Genomic DNA, 15,896 nt, shown 5'->3' with positions numbered 1-15,896 from the left:
TCCTGACCATCAAGCAGCCATTGAGAATGCCAATCAAAGTGCAAAGACTATCACCTACAGGGAGCACTTAGAATTAACTTAAAAGCATAGATTAAATAAATTCATCTGTGCCAATGTCCCAAAGGCAAGGACAATCTTCCGAGCCTGAAAATAAGAGAAGCCAGAAGGATCCGCAACAGAGAGTGGATTGCTGGTGTCCACTAAATCCACACTGAAAATACAGCCCGTTCGTCAGGTCACTCAGATTAGTCACTTATATCTGTGGACAACCCTCTCATAAGTGCCTTCCCCCCAGGAACTTACTAACCCACCCATCTATCTTCTGAGCAACACCAGTTTTGGTTGTTAATTACACCAAGAAAGAGGGCTCATGACTAAGACCCACAAATTCAGGTTTTATACCCAGTAGGCTGGAGGAAGAGGTTGATGCCAAGACTAGAAACAGGTCCATGCCCCTCACTGAGTGACACTCTCATTGATGGTTCTCATTGTATGTTGTGTCTGTTTTTGGAGAAAGTCAATCATGTCACTCTCTTGAGAAGAGAACGGTGATCAGCAGGGACACTTCTACAGTTTAATAAATGTAAACTACTCCAGACATGCATCAAGGTTCTATTTACTCTCTTCCTTGCGTTAGGGTGGAAGAAATCCAATAGAGAAGAATAAGGGAGTAGCTTATCTTGCCCCGGAAATCACTACAGGCACACAGGAATTTTGCTATTTGTCTGAAAGTGACCAAAAAAAAAAAAAAATCCTTTGGTCAGTCACGTGACCCTGGCAGATATCTTCTCATAAGAGCGCTGTGTGGAGCTTCTGAAATTTGTGGAGATTTTTCTCTGCAGATGCAGCAAGAAAGCAGGTGGATGGGTGAATAAGTATGGCCTTGCTCCTGGTCTCCTTGCTGGCATTCCTGAGCTTAGGCTCAGGATGTCATCATCGGATCTGTCACTGCTGGCACAGGGTTTTCCTCTGCCAAGAGAGCAAGGTGACAGAGATTCCCTCCGACCTTCCCAGGAACGCAGTTGAACTGTGAGTATCAGAGGCAGTGGGAACAATGGTGGGGCTGGCATTTGCATGTTGTGTGCTATTATTATTTTCACTTTAGGCTGATAACGGTTGGGCTGAACTATTTCTGCACTGACCAAAGGCTTGAATAAAACAAACTCCCCCATCCTAACAACTCTGCTCTCCCAGGATCTTAGTGAGAGCCTGTCTCAGCCAGACAAGGAAGGCAGTATGGAAAGCTCAATTCAAAGGCAGAAGGAAAATGTTTGAGTCTTTTCAACACATTTGCTCTTGGGTTCCAAACTATGTTTCATGAAACCAGAAAAGTAAAACTTAGAAAAACTAGAAACTTTGAAGACCTGGAATTAAAGGCAGAAAGACAGTTTTGATTTAAGTGAAATACACAACATGTCTCCTAAGGACACTGAATTCAAGAAGGCACAAGTCACTGTCACTTTGGAGCCACCAGCAAGTAATTCCTCAACAGAGGTTCTGCTTCCTGGAGAAACAGGGAACTAGAGGAGAAGGGAAGGGGTGTGAAGAAAGGGAAAAAGAACAGGGGAGGCAGAGTGGGCATGAAAAATATAGCATCGTCTTTCAAACAGCTAGGAAAATGTGATTCCCAACTTGAGAATTTTAGTAAACTATTTAATAGGAAGTCAACAGACTCTCAGAGTTGGACAAGATCTTAGACCAGTTCACTTTATCTCTTCATTTTGCATGTGAGGAATCTGGGATCTGGAGAGACAAAAGATTCGTGCAATCTCTTACAAGGAGCCAAAGCATAGTCAATACTAGAAAATGGGCCTTTTGACTCATAGTCTACTCTTCTTTCCCCCAAACCTCATTCTGTCCAATTGATTACTACTTCCCCAAAGAACTGGGAGGTTACAGCTCAAAGGATATAGATACACTCAGTATTTTTATCCCATGTATTTTATTTAAAAAATTTTTTTTAAATGTTTATTTATTTTTGAGAGAGAGAGGGAGAGAGTCAGAGTGCGAGTGAAGGAGGGACAGAGAGAAAGACACAGAATCTGAAGCAGGCTCCAGGCTCCGAGCTGTCAGCACAGAGCCCGATGCGGGGCTTGAACTCAGGAATCATGAGATCATGACCTGAGCTGAAGTTGGACGCTCAACCAACTGAGCCACCCAGGTGCCCCTTATTCCATGTATTTTAAATAGAAGCCGCTATTCTGGACGCCTCTTTCACTCTTGGTCCCATAAGGCTAAGGAAGACTCTTATTTTACTGCAGAGTATGGTCATCTTTTCAGTTCACAATTACCACAGCCACACTCAAACATGGTAGTGACTTTCACATTGTCACTCAGGGACAAGTGGTTAGTAGTACACTTGGTTGGTTCCACTTGCTACTTTTTCCCTGGACATCCTAAGTCCTCAGTTCCTATCCAGAGGCAGCTGCAGCAGCAGAGTAAATAACTCGTCAGCTCTGTGTTTTGGGTACACTGTCTCAGATGAGACAGTTATTCCTGATTATGGGGAAGAATGTGCCTAGGCACAGTCTAGTCATTATAAACACAGGAGAAGACCAATGCACCTGAGCTCCTGAAAGAAGTCACTGGCTCCTAAGCAACTTTGAACAATTATTTAACCCCTTCTGAACCTCAGATTCCTCACTTCTGAAGTGGTTTTACTACAACCAGTTTGGTTGGGTTGTTATTAAGACTAAAAGACATAGTTGCCTCACAAATATAGCCATTTCTGCCTCTCCACTTCTTCCAATATTTCCCTGTGGGCCAAGCAGTGCCAACCAGTTACTAGAGCATACAACCCCTAACAAGGTTTCATTTTAGTAATAATCCTCCATATCAAACTCCCTTCTGCACTAGGCCATCTACTTTCTTACATCTCTTTACCAGATTTTTTTTTTCATTATGCATAGAAAACATGAAGAAAGAAAATAAAGGAAGGAGGGAGGAAAGAAACGAAAATCCATTCCCAAACCTCAGGGAGTATGTGTGTATAGTGTGGAAGGAGCAGACGTATGATTTTTTAAAATAATTCATACTAAGATATAAATGACTAAAATTTGTCTGTCCAAGAATACTTTGCAACTGAGAAAGAGACTGTAGGTAAGAGTGTTTGTAACTCTTGACAAAAGGTAGCCCTGGTCAACGCCTTCCTTAGGTGTATATACTAGAGGACAAAGTTGCATAAAACTAAGAAGGGGAATGCCCTTTATTGGCATTCCCCCCATCCCAGGAGTGAGTGTAGTTGCTTGAGAGTTTTGAAAGAGTTCTCCCAGATATCTAATCTTGAGAAGATTCTTTTCTCTGCACACTCATTAGTAGGGTGTGAATTGGGCCATTTTAGAGTTTAGCTTTGCAATCTTCTGGGCAAGGTATATACAGAAAAATAAGATACATGTTGCTTTGGTTGCTAGACATAAAAAAATTATTTGAGGATATTTTGGAGGTTAGTTTGTTCATCACAGAAGAGCAGATAAAATGCCACATGAACTACTCAGGTGCTGAGTTATAATGAAAGAACCATTATTTTTATTTATTTGTGCTTTTTAAGAGGATTGGATTGGGTTTATCTGGAACATTGGCAGAGGGAAGATGAAACAGCTTGTTCAACTAAGCATTTCTAGTTCACCTTGCAGTCTTCTGCATTTGGATATTGACTTTAATGATGGTCACATCAAGTGGAGATGGATGGAATAGCTGGGCTTCACTGAGTGCAACTGTTTAATCCATCAATACATCACAGCTTCATTGTCCGTCAAATTCACCCAGGGGAGAACAAGTGCTACATCTTAACCATGTACAGTTTATCCTAGCAATGCATCCACCTTGCAGCACTTTCATTCTATCTAACTGCCAGCTATCACCAGAGATTTCTAATTCCCAACCATCAGCACATGCCAATGTTAACACAAAAGGAATAGGAGAGCATCACCAACAGGCAGGTAGATTCCATTTACCAAAGGGCCCATACTATTTTCCTGAAGCCTTACACATAATACTTCATTAAAATTGCACAGTAGAACTGCAAGTTTAGTATTATTGTTCCATTTTTCAGATGAAGCAAACCAAAGAGCTCTAGAGTTTGATAATTTCGACAGGCTCAGTCCTGTGGCCCTTGGATAGCAGAGCTGGGATCCAAACCTGAGCCCGTGCTCCCACAGCTTATCTCTGTTGTATAAAATAAAAGCCTCTGGCTCATTTTGTTTGCTCCTTTTCAAACAAACAAAAGATGTCCTTTAGATTTTGACTGGAGGTTAGCAGTTTTTCTGTTAAGAGTCAATAATAAATACTTTAGGCTGTATGGGCCATAATTCTCTACTCCAACTTCTCAACTCTGTCACAGTTGTAGGAAAGCTGACACAGACAAAATGTAAATGAATAAGCATGGCTGTGTTCCAACAAAGCTTTGTTTTTTGCCACTGAAATTTGAATTTCATATAATGGTCGCATGTCACAAAGTATCATTCTTCTTTTGATTTTTTTTTTATCATGTAAAGGATGAAAAATAGTCTTTGCTCATGAGCCACAGAAAAACAGATAGGCCAAGTATGGTCCACAGGCTATAGATTGCCCACCTCTGATTTAAACTATAGCTGAAAGTGGCTAAATCTTACTGGCTTAAGTAGAGTTGAGGCAGTTTGAAACAACATGGTGCCATGAGGAAAGTACTAAACTAGATAAGCTGGATCAGGAATGGAGGGAATTCTAAGATAACATTCTTTTTTTTAACATTTATTTTGAGAGCGATAGAGAGTATGAGCCAGGGAGGGGCAGAGAGAAAGAGACAGAGAGAATCCCAAGCAGGCTCCATGCTATGGGGCCCGACTCGGGGCTCAATCCCACAACCATGAGATTATGATGCTTAACCAATTGATCCAGACAGGCACCCCAGGTAATATTCATAGGAGGATCTTTTGCTGTTTTGACAAGTCAGAGATGTTATAGTATAGCCTTTAGAATCCGAGAGACTGGAGTTCAAACACAGGCTGTGACACTGTTTTTTTGCTCAATCACATGGCCTCTTGGCCATGTCATGGAAACTGCAATGTGGGCCTTTTTCAAAGAGTTGCTGTCAGGACTATATGAGATAATGAATATAAAACACCTAGCGTAATGCCTCTCAGGTGGTGGTGGTGATGGCTGTTGCTGTTGTCATCTGTAAAACACTAGGGAAAAAAAAAACACCAGAGGGCATTCATGATGACCAAATGAATCAATAGGTATGAGAATGCTTTTCACAATTGATAGAAAGATCTTTATAACTCTATAAGACTCCTACTTACTTAAGAACAATCTGGGATGAGCACTGGGTGTTGTATGGAAACCAGTTTGACAATAAATTTCATATAAAAAAAAAAGAATAATCTCCTCCTCCTCCCAGTGGCTGGAGGACTTACTCTCTGTGCACTTATTTTCTAAGTAAGAAAATGTGTTCTTTTAGGCTTTCAATATTTGGCAAGAACTCAGGGAGGTTTCGTTCTGACCACAGTCAAAGGAATTTTGATTTCTGACTTACCCTAGAAACTCAGTTTCAGTTGGAAGCAGTCAATGAATCTAGCAAGGACACTTTGATCTTGCTTTTTTCTTCCTGGAGTTACAATTTCCAAGGAGAATGTGAACACCCATTCAAAATCTGAAATTTTGACTAAGTGACAGTGCAGATACAGCTATCTTTCTCTTCAGCAGGGTCAGATGACCACAATACTAAGAGGAGAAAAGGGCCCACTGGCGGTCACTGTCGACGTAGAGAGATCTGTACTGAGATTTTATTATAGGCTGCCTTTTTTGACCCCTCTCTTCACTTTAAGTTCCTGTATCTCGTTGCAGTCTCAATTGGCCAGCCCTTACTTGTAATTATCTAATTATTATTTTGTTTTGCTTTGTTTTCTTCCTTTGCCTTATACTTCTTGTTTCACTGCTTTGGTTTAGATCACTCTCCTTACTCCATCATCATAGATTATTGTTTAGCTAGGAGCTCCTTTAGACTTTCCTTAGTTCTAAGTACCGTGTGCCAAAAGGGAAGACTTTTCCTATGCCAATAAGGCTCTGTGATCTCTAAGAAGGAAATACAGCTTTTGATGTTTGCGAACAAGTTTAATTGTACTTTTTTCCCTCTGAAAAGCATATTCTGGAATTCATATTCTGCGGAACACATTTTAGGAAAGGCTAATCCAAAGGCTGTTCTATCCAACCCCAGCCACTAGAATGAACCCCTTGTCAAGTGTTAACTGTAACTTGGACCTCCTGACTCCTAATTCAGTATTCAGCATCAGCTGGAGATAAATCTTTGGCTGGGTTTTTAGTACTTTGTGTCTGAGAAGCTACCGTTTAGGAATGTACTGTGTTCTCACGAAGAAGATGGTTTTGAAGACTATAGCCATGTGGAAACTAGATGTTACTTACACTGAAGTGAAGAAAGGAAAGATAAAACACTGGATTACAAAACTACTAAAACCACCCCTGACTTCTGGATTTGTTGAGTATTGATGGTTGACTTTCTTGGTTGCCCACATTCAATCAGTTTTACAAACTCCCTTCATGTTGCTACTACCAGCAACCCTTTCTTTATTGCCATCATCTGTTTGGGCCCTGAACATTCAAAGCCTGGATTGTATAATTATGTTCTACTTTATCTCCTTTCAACCAACCTCTCCCTCTTCTCCAAATTAGCCTACACACCGCCATTGAATTTTTCTGCATAAAATACCATTGCCACCATGTTATGAATCCCCAGCTCAAAATTACTCAATGGCTTGTTTTTCTGACTGCCTCTCACTACTGTCCAACAGGAGGCAGCTATTCTGCAAGGCGGATGAAGACTGGCTCTTTAATTCAGTGTGTGTATTTTTGCCTCCCTGTGTCTTCACCTTATGCCTATTTATACTATCCTCAGTTTCTTCTTTCTTGCCTCTTGAAGTCTGACCTACGGATCATAATCTTGCTCAAAGGTTGCCTTCTTGATGAAGTCTTCCCTGACCAGTTCATCTTTACTTAGTCTGGATACTAGTACTGTTCGATTCACACTTAATCTTACTTTGCTCTTATTTGTTCATGTGTGTTGTATTTCCTCAACTGCAGTGAAAATTTCTTTTGTATTCTTTGTTGTGCCTGGTTCAATGCAATGTATGTTCTGGGCCTTCAATTACATGTAGAACAAATGATATAATAAATCAGGGGGAATTACATCTGTTTATTCACTCTGCTCTTCAATACTAAGGAAAAGATTCTTATAAAAGATGATTATTGTTCTCCCTGTGGTGCAGTACTATAGGATTTGATAGTTTTCTTATTTTCCTTGCTTTTTTATTATGTGTTTGTTTTAAGAAAATGCCTATATGTCATTCTAGAATTAATTAATTTATTCAGAAGGATACAAAGATCAGAAGCAAAATCTTCCAAAGGTTGAACATCCTGTATTCTAGGCACGTCACTCAGTTCTCCTGACGTAAATAATACTACCTGCCTCTCTATACCTAATGAGAATATTAAAAAGATAAATGAAATTGCCTAAACAAAATCACATCAAGCCATGCAGTAATGTTCAAAGAAATATAATTTTTTCCAATTAAGGTCAGATTCCAAAACCTGAACATGAGGTTTTCTGTGTTCCCCAGATGTGCTTTGATTACTGTAGTTCTGTCTGGATATCAAAATCAAACACCCCACTGTGCAAATTGCCCCAAGTGTCCATATCCGGAGACTCTTGCTGTCTTGTTTAGATATTTCTTTGAAAGAAACAAACAGCACAGTTTTCTTGCTAATGCATACATAATCCTTTCTCTTGGAACAAAATCAAGCACCTACTTTAGTGAGAAATGGTAGGTATATGTCCAACATTTGGAATTTAATTGGGCTGAGGGTAAGGGAGGTTTATATTCCCCATGGAGAAATCAGAAAAATGACTATAGGAAAAACTATATAATGCTTATCTTGAAAGGGAAAAAGTAGAAATTCTATCGCAGGGAAAGAATCCTTTAAAATACAAGATGAATTCTACCCTCAGAATTGGCTAAGAGCTATAATTTACAGAGTCATTATCAGCAATTGAAGAGTAGGGGTTTGAGAGAGAATTCCAATTGCTTGGTGATGATAAAATCCCTTGTTTACCATAAAGGTGAGCACTGTCCTTCCTCACCCAATTCCTCTACCAAAGAAGCTGGGCTTCAGAAGCCAGACGTGTTGGCAATAAATGGGAAATTCATTTGACTTGTGATTATCCTTCTCCAAAGACACTAATTGGGTTATCTAGTCACTATGGTTGATTGGACTACACTTTTTTTAAGCTGTTAGATTTAGACTCTCCAGTTCAGCTTTATTTAGACTAGACTCTAGCTTATATATCCCACAAGGTCAGCTAGAAAAGAGAGTAATTATTTTTAATTGCTTAGGATCTGATTATAATGAGATCTGGATGTTTGTTCTTAATCTGACCTCCCTGTGAAGTATCTCAGAGCATGTTGTGTGTCTCTGACCTGAACATGCCATTACCTTGTTCTCTCATATGGAATATGCTAGCGGATCTGAAAATCTTCAAGTGACGGACCAAAAAAAAAAAAAAAAAAAAAAAAAAAAAAACAGTATAAAGTAACCAAAGCCTTGCTATAGCCTTGAACTCAGGTATTTTTAGTCTTAGGAGTGGCTTGAGTCCTCTCTTTCATCCCTTCTCCCAGACCATTTCAGCAACAGCTAACACAGAGCCATCACAGAATCCAGTGTCAGAAATAATGGAAAATAAACAGCATGAGCCAATTTTTACATCTCCCAATTGGCAAGCTTGATGAAAACCTTTAAAAAGTAGGAACCCAAAAAGCTCAGCTAAGTTTCAGTGAAACAGAGATTAATTAATTGAGGATATCAGAGAGAAAACTCATCAGTAGATTGGTGAAACCTGAAATAAAATGATGCTAAAGTTTCATTCAATTCTTTTTTTTTTTTTTAGTTTATTTTGAGAGAGAGGGAAGGAGCGAGCTAGCAGGGGAGGCAGAGAGGGATAGAGGGAGGGAGGAAAGGGAAAGAGAGGGAGAGGGGTACAAGAGGAGGGCAGGGAGAGGGGGATGGGGGGGAATCCCAAGCAGGTCCCACATTGGCAGTGCAGAGCCCAATGTGGGGCTCAAACACACAAACCATGAGATCATGACTAGAGTCGAAACCAAGAGTTGGATGCTTAACTGACTGAGCTACCCAGGCACCCCTCATTCAATTCTAAAATGCTTTGATTTTACAAACATCTTCAGGCACCAAACTTCCCAAAGCAAAGAAGCTTTTTTTCAGTCTCAGAATCCAGCAGGTGTGTGATTCCTCAACTCATGCAATTTCGGTTGTGGGATTCTGGGGGAGGGGGGGGGTTCTATTAGGCTCAGTAGACTGTTCTGTTGTTTTGACATGAAACACAGAAAACCTCCACACAGACACCTCTGTCTCATAACTTTCAGCTTGGCAAGGGGTTTTAAACATATTTGTGGGAGATCCCATTTCCATCAATGGCTACAACTAAATAAATGAGAGCTGATGGGAGGTCATGGAACATTTCATCCACAATCCTCCTGGAATAAGAAGGGCATGGAAAAGGAAAGTTCCCTCATATGGAAGGGCCACAGCCTGGAGCACTAGATTTTTCAAAAGTGGCCCTAACTTAAAATATTCTGTCCTTTCTAATAAAATCTACTAAATTTTGGTTCAGACAATGGATCACATGCCTAGAAGACAGGGTTGCCTCTACATGTGCATTCTTCATCATCTCACAGTAACCACTTCTGAATTAATATCAGTGCCTTCAGCCTTCTACCCTCCCAGCTTCCTGCTCTGAGCCCTTGCTCTGGTTTAATTCCCCTGTGGGTTTCAATAGTCAGATTCAGGAAAAAAGTCCCAAGTCCTATGTTTGACATTAAGGTCTTCCATATTTTGGCCTCAGATTAGCTCTCCTGTCCTCTTTCTCATCTTCCACCCTTTCAACTCTTTGCTTCATGCACTACTTTCTATTTCCAGATAGGTCTTCTATTCCCCTACCCAAATACTATTACCTTCTCCAACCTGAAGTATATTTGCCTATTTCAATATGGTTCGGTTCTGAGACCAAAGTAAAGATGCTCATTTTTCATGAAGTTTTCTTTCAACAGAAAATATTTGGTTATGTTTGTGCAAGGCACTGTACTAGGCTCTTAGAAAAACGGAACCAACAGGAGAGGCACAATTTGCCTGTACTTGTGGAGTTGCTCAAAGAGAAGAACATCAAAGAAATAATAACAATGATGTTTTTCCTCACCCTGTTCACAAAGATCAAAATCCCCCCTGAAAATCCAGCATACTCATTGTTAAATCCACTCATTTGAAAATTAACTGCAAGTTGCAATCTGAAATTCTAAATTGTGGGAACTGGAAGAAATGGACGCCCAGTAAAAGCCAATGAGAAGATGTCTACCTGTTTGCTGTCAGAAGACAGTTGATGAAAAGATGGGCATCTGCCTGTCCCATTGATACTTGCCCTTTTGACCACCTAGGCTTGATTTCAGGAATTATGCAAGGCCACTTCCAGAACAGTATAGCCTTTAAAAGGTCAGAAAAATCCTTGCTTTATTTTAAAAGGAGAATATGGGCCTCAAATAAAAGAGAATGACAAATGAACACCTGCAAACTTATGGTAAGGTTTAATAGAAAAATGTCCAAATATTTAAATTTGACCAGAAGTTTTTAAATTGTGCAAATACAAGGGACTGGGTCCTCTGAGTTGAGATAAAAGAGAATGATACAGAACGTGGAAAACAGCACCAAAAGGTTAAGCTTCATCTGCACTGTTTTCTTTGCCAACTTTATAATTTTCCCCAAAGCTGCTGTGTTCATGAATACTATTATATGGATACCAGGAGATAGTATGTTAAAGGAACATATGTATTAATGCACTGTGTATGCCAGCTTTCCCCTAGAGAAGCTGAGTGTCATCTCTGAAATTTGGTAATCACACAGAGTTAGTCTCAACAAAACACAGATGTCTCTTCTGAAATGACACAACTTAAAATTTTCAACTTTGGCAAAAGGAGGACACTAATAGGGAGTCCTTAAATGCTCTTGAATGTATAATCAGTTTTCTTTTTGTGTAAATTTCAAACTGTTTCTGCATGGTTTTGTTAGCTTTAGAATAGAAAAACAAATTGAACAAAAAAGAGTGATCACTCCATCACCAAATAATGTCTGAGCAAGTATCAAGAGTTGGCCCAAACCCTCGCCACTGCTATACCCCCACCAAAGCTAACCTCCGATCAGGGCAGGAAGGGAAGAAACCTTCATTTAATTGGGGTTTGTTTTGTACACAACAAGCTGTGTAGAATTTCTGTAAGTAAATATATTGGGGGTGGGAGAAAGGCAGTGGAAAATGCAACAAGAAACACTCTTTTAATTTAGAAAACAAGCTGAAAAGGCAGTGAAAGCAAGTATGAGAATATGGTGAACAGAAAAGAGGTCATCTGAATTTCTACATACAGTAGCAGAATTGCTTATCAGGACCCTGATTGTAAAAATCTGTCGGGCTCCTTCAATAAGAACATACAGTCTTGGAATGGCATCTTATTCCCCCAAACAAATACTAGAGACAAGAGAAAAAAGAACAAACAGTTATGATAGCCAGATAGGAAAATTATAAAGTAGCTCTGGAAAAAATTACAAACTAGCTCTGGAGAAAATTACAAAGTACCTCTGGAAGCAGAGCTCTCCACTAAGATGCCAGAGGGAGAGAAAACAGCAGCAGAAGTTGGAAGGAAAGAACGAGAGGGAAGGAGGGAAGGAAGAAAGGGAGGGAGGGAGGGAAGGAGGGAGGGAGGAAGACAGACAAACCCCTGGGCATTAGAGTTAGGAAATCTCTGAGCCAGTATCTAAATCTTGCCTCTTGAGTTGGTCAAATTCCCTGGGTAAGATTTTCCCAAGCTCCTACCCAGATGGTGAAGCCCCATGTCAGCATTTTGGTAGCTGAGGAAAAGGGCTAGGGTCTTAGCATTTAGCATCCTAAGTACTCCTTGGCATTCTCCAGTCCAGAAACTACCTACTCTACTCTCTTTAAAGAATAAACCTTTGCTGTTTTGCTCAAGTGGGGAGAAGCACTTGCCTGAATGCTCCAAGGGGGAAGCATGCCTGCCTCTTCATCTTTCTACCAATCCTTGTACGTTAGCCACCTGACCCTATTTGTTCTTCATGCCCATTTTCAGGAACATCAATGCCTCCAATTCCTGAGTGTTTTAGGGATTGTGCAGTACTGCCAAGTCAGTACTTCTTAAACTAATGTGTAGGCAAATCAGAAGAATATATTGGGAAAATTCAGATTCTAGTTCAATAAGTCTGGAGTGGGGCCTGAAAGTCTTCATTTTTAACCAGCTCCTAGGAGGCTTTGTGGCTTTATGCCTTTAAAAAAAAAACAATGCTGTCTTCTCAGTGGAGCTTTTAGAGGAAATAAATAGTTACATGTTTACTACACCATCTCTTCTCATCAATTATTATTCAACCCACTCATTATTCAACCCACTCATTCTGGCTCTCTTCCCATAGGAACCACTGAAAATGTTCTTGTCACAGGTACCAATAAACTTATATTTTCATTATGTTTTATACTGTGGTTATAGTACTTTTCAAATAAAAAATAAAAATTTCAATATAAGAGGAATGCCACACAATTCAGATGCCAGATTCAATGGTCACTCCCCTATCCACATCTTACATGCCTCTCAGGAACACCACACAGTTAGCCATCTTCTTGCTTGAATCACTTTTCTACCACACTAGACTTCCTCCTACATCTCACGACAGACCTTGGTCTGTGTTGAGTTCTTTACTGCTTCATGGTCTTTCAATGTTAGTTTCCCAGGTTCCACCTGGATACTCTTGTCTCATGCACCTGTATTCTCTGTAGGGATCTTATCCAGTCCATGGCTTTAAATACCACCTCACCTATATTCAAAATATATATGCTGTGCCTGACCTCTTCTTTAAGTACCAGGCAGGTAATATCCAGCTGAAACCTTGGTCTCTCCACTTGGATTTCTTACTGGCATTTCAAAACAAAACAAAAGGAGCAAGTAGAAAATAGTACACTTAATCACCCTCCCCTAAATCTCTCAGAATCTCCTCTCCCAAGCTTCATCATCTACCTAAATGCACATAGCACCAGCCCCCCAACCCTAAGTCCAATCCATCACCAAGTGCCAGAGATCTGACCCCTAAAAAATAGCACAAAAGTCTCCACTTCTCCTTATCTTCCTTACTATCATTCTAGCTCAAACCATGATTGTCTCTCACCCAGGCACAAATGTCTACTCTCCTCCTTATCTTCCCTACTATCACTCTAGCTCAAACCACCATTGTCTCTCACCTGGGTTATTGCAATAGTCCCCACCACTTCCATCCCCTGGTTCCACTCAAAGTGACAATCCAGCCCTCACACAGCAGCTCGATAAAGTTTTAAAGAGTATGATACATCGTCACTTAGAATTGCACACAGAATAAAATTTAACAACCCATGTTTCATGATTACCTTCTATGACCAGCACCATTCTAGGTGCTAGAGCACCAATATTGAGTAAAACAGAAAAAAAATCCTTCCCCCTTGGAGCTTCTATGCTTTGCCATGGCTGTAAGGCACTCCATGATCTGACCTCTACCTGCCGTTCCAGAGGCATAGTGTACATCATCTATCACCTGCCCATCACCACTAACCTTAGCTGCCCTAGGCCCCTTCTGCTCTTCTAATACACCAAGCTCTTTCCCACTCAAAGTTTTTTTTAACTTCCATTTCTTTGTCTATATGTCTTTTTCCCCCTCTCTAGTGGTCATTCATCTTTCCAGTGTATACTGAAATGCCATCTCCTTAGAGAGGTCTTTTTTGACCAGTCTGCTATAATAGCAATCCCCATTGCTCTCGCATTGGACTCTTTTCTTTCATAAGGTAACTGCAATTTGAATGTTTTTACTCACCTATTTACTTTTTTCCACTAGAAACTAGAAGTAAAGTTTCATGATGGCAAGGATTCCAGCATACAGAATAGTTCCTGGTACACACTAGATGATCAATACATACATGAATGAATAAATGAAAGTCCCTTCAAGCAAATAAAAACTAGAAGGAAAGACCAAATGTAACAAACATCTAGGAAGTCCTACTCTATCACCATGCTGTTTGCTTCTCATAGTATCTCACCCAGCAGTCTTGCACTGTAGCTATTACTGTTTTCATTCTGGAAATAAAGAAAATGTAATTAAAGAACTAACCCAAAGCTATTCAGCTTCTCAGTTTCAGAGCTGAAATTGAGATTACTGATAAAACTGATTTTAAAATGCCCAGTGTTCATACTAAGCTTGAAAAAAAAAAAAAAACAAAGAGGACCTCCCTGTGCTCTGAACTCCTAAAGCCAAACAATCTAAACTCTTCATTGAGCTTAAATATGTACAATTCTGGAGCCATCCATAATGCAAAACTTACGTATTGTCTTGTCTCTCAAATCCTGTAAGCTCTCTGAGGGCCAGCATTCCACCCTTCCAGCCATCCATGATTTTGTACTCAGTAACTAATGAACAGGGAGCATGCAGGCAGACAGAAGATGAGTGAGTAGGGTCGTGTATAAATAGGACTAAAAGGTAAATGTCAATGGCCATTTCCAGTGATAAACTGCAAAGTAACCAGAAGTTGTCTAATAATGCTCAAGAGCTTCTTGGGCGATATGTGCACCTGTGGAAAAGGTGATTGGCTCTTCTCCCTGTTGTCCCTTACATATTTCCTGTGAGGACAGTCCCTCAGAAATAATCAACCTTAAGCAGGCTTAGTAGCTGAACTTCTATAGCTGTAGAGGCTTAACAAAAGTGAATGCCATGCGGAAATGGCACTGCTTGCTGAAGGCTTGGAGAGCTCTGTAGATGCTCCCTAAATGGTCCTCATAAAATGATGAACCTTGAAGATGATGTTATAAAAGTCCCACAGAATTTTTTTTAAAAAATCCTTATTGATCTCATATGACCTCACAGCTTCTTTTCTACAATTTCTCCTAGATTTGAGGAACTGTACCTCTGTTGTCTCATCTTGGATGTGGTTTCAAGTCTGGGCCAAGTTGCTCTAACTAGTCCACATCATATATAACATGATTCGAAAAACAGCAAGCTGGCTCAGTTTACCCAAAACATCTCCCCTGCTACTTGTCACAATGCCATCATTAATAAATAAATCCTTGCTGCCTTCAAGATTGCCTTAATTTCCAAGACTCTGCAAAGGAATCTAAAATCCTTTTGGAAGAGAAATATCTTTAAGTTTTTGAAAACTGGTCCTTTGCTCTAGCATTTTTCAAAACAGATTCCTCATAACTCTACTTTTATAAGATGCTCAAGAAAAAGTAAATTTTATTTAACTTTTTTAATGTTTATTTGAGAGACAGAGCACAAGTGGGGGAGGAGCAGAGAGAGAGGGAGACACAGAATCCAAAGGAGGCTCCAGGCTCTGAGCTGTCAGCACAGAGCCCGACACTGGGCTCAAACCCACAAATCATGAGATTATGACTTGAGCCAAGGTTGGATGCTTAACTGACTGAGCCACCCAAGCACCCCAGGAGAAAGTAAATTTTGAAAAGTCTTCCATGACCAAATAGGTTTGGGAAAACTGCATGCTATACCCCCATTCTAAAGATTCACAAAGTACATAACATATTAAAGGCTCTCAGAAGCATTCCAATTCTATATAATCCATAAGTGTTCCACAGAATACACTTTTGGAAACTCTGATTTAGTGAGATATAGCTAACCAAGATTATGCTTTGGCAAATGGGCCTCCGTATATACCCAGAGGAACTGGAGAGTTGAGAGAAGTAGTATATACAACCCAATATATGTGGTAGACACCAAAAACTATTTCCCCTCTTTTCAAAATTCTATGTGTGCCA

At 40.1% G+C, this 15,896-nt stretch overlaps 1 protein-coding gene across 3 annotated transcripts in view; it reads left to right on the top strand.

Moving 5' to 3' along the window:
- Positions 1-787: 787 nt before the first annotated feature.
- The window catches only part of FSHR (follicle stimulating hormone receptor), a 176,818-nt gene continuing 161,709 nt past the window's right edge, over positions 788-15,896 (top strand). For all 3 annotated transcript variants that reach the window (XM_042932231.1, XM_042932232.1, XM_042932230.1), the window contains exon 1: positions 788-1,029. In XM_042932231.1, the coding sequence (XP_042788165.1) occupies positions 878-1,029 (152 nt within the window). In that variant the 5' untranslated portion in view covers positions 788-877. The remainder of the gene's footprint in view (positions 1,030-15,896) is intronic.

This window comes from Panthera leo, chromosome A3, assembly GCF_018350215.1.
Source record: "Panthera leo isolate Ple1 chromosome A3, P.leo_Ple1_pat1.1, whole genome shotgun sequence".
Taxonomy (NCBI): domain Eukaryota; kingdom Metazoa; phylum Chordata; class Mammalia; order Carnivora; family Felidae; genus Panthera; species Panthera leo.
Note: the sequence above shows the minus strand (reverse complement) of the source record. Positions and strands in the feature narration are given on the sequence as shown.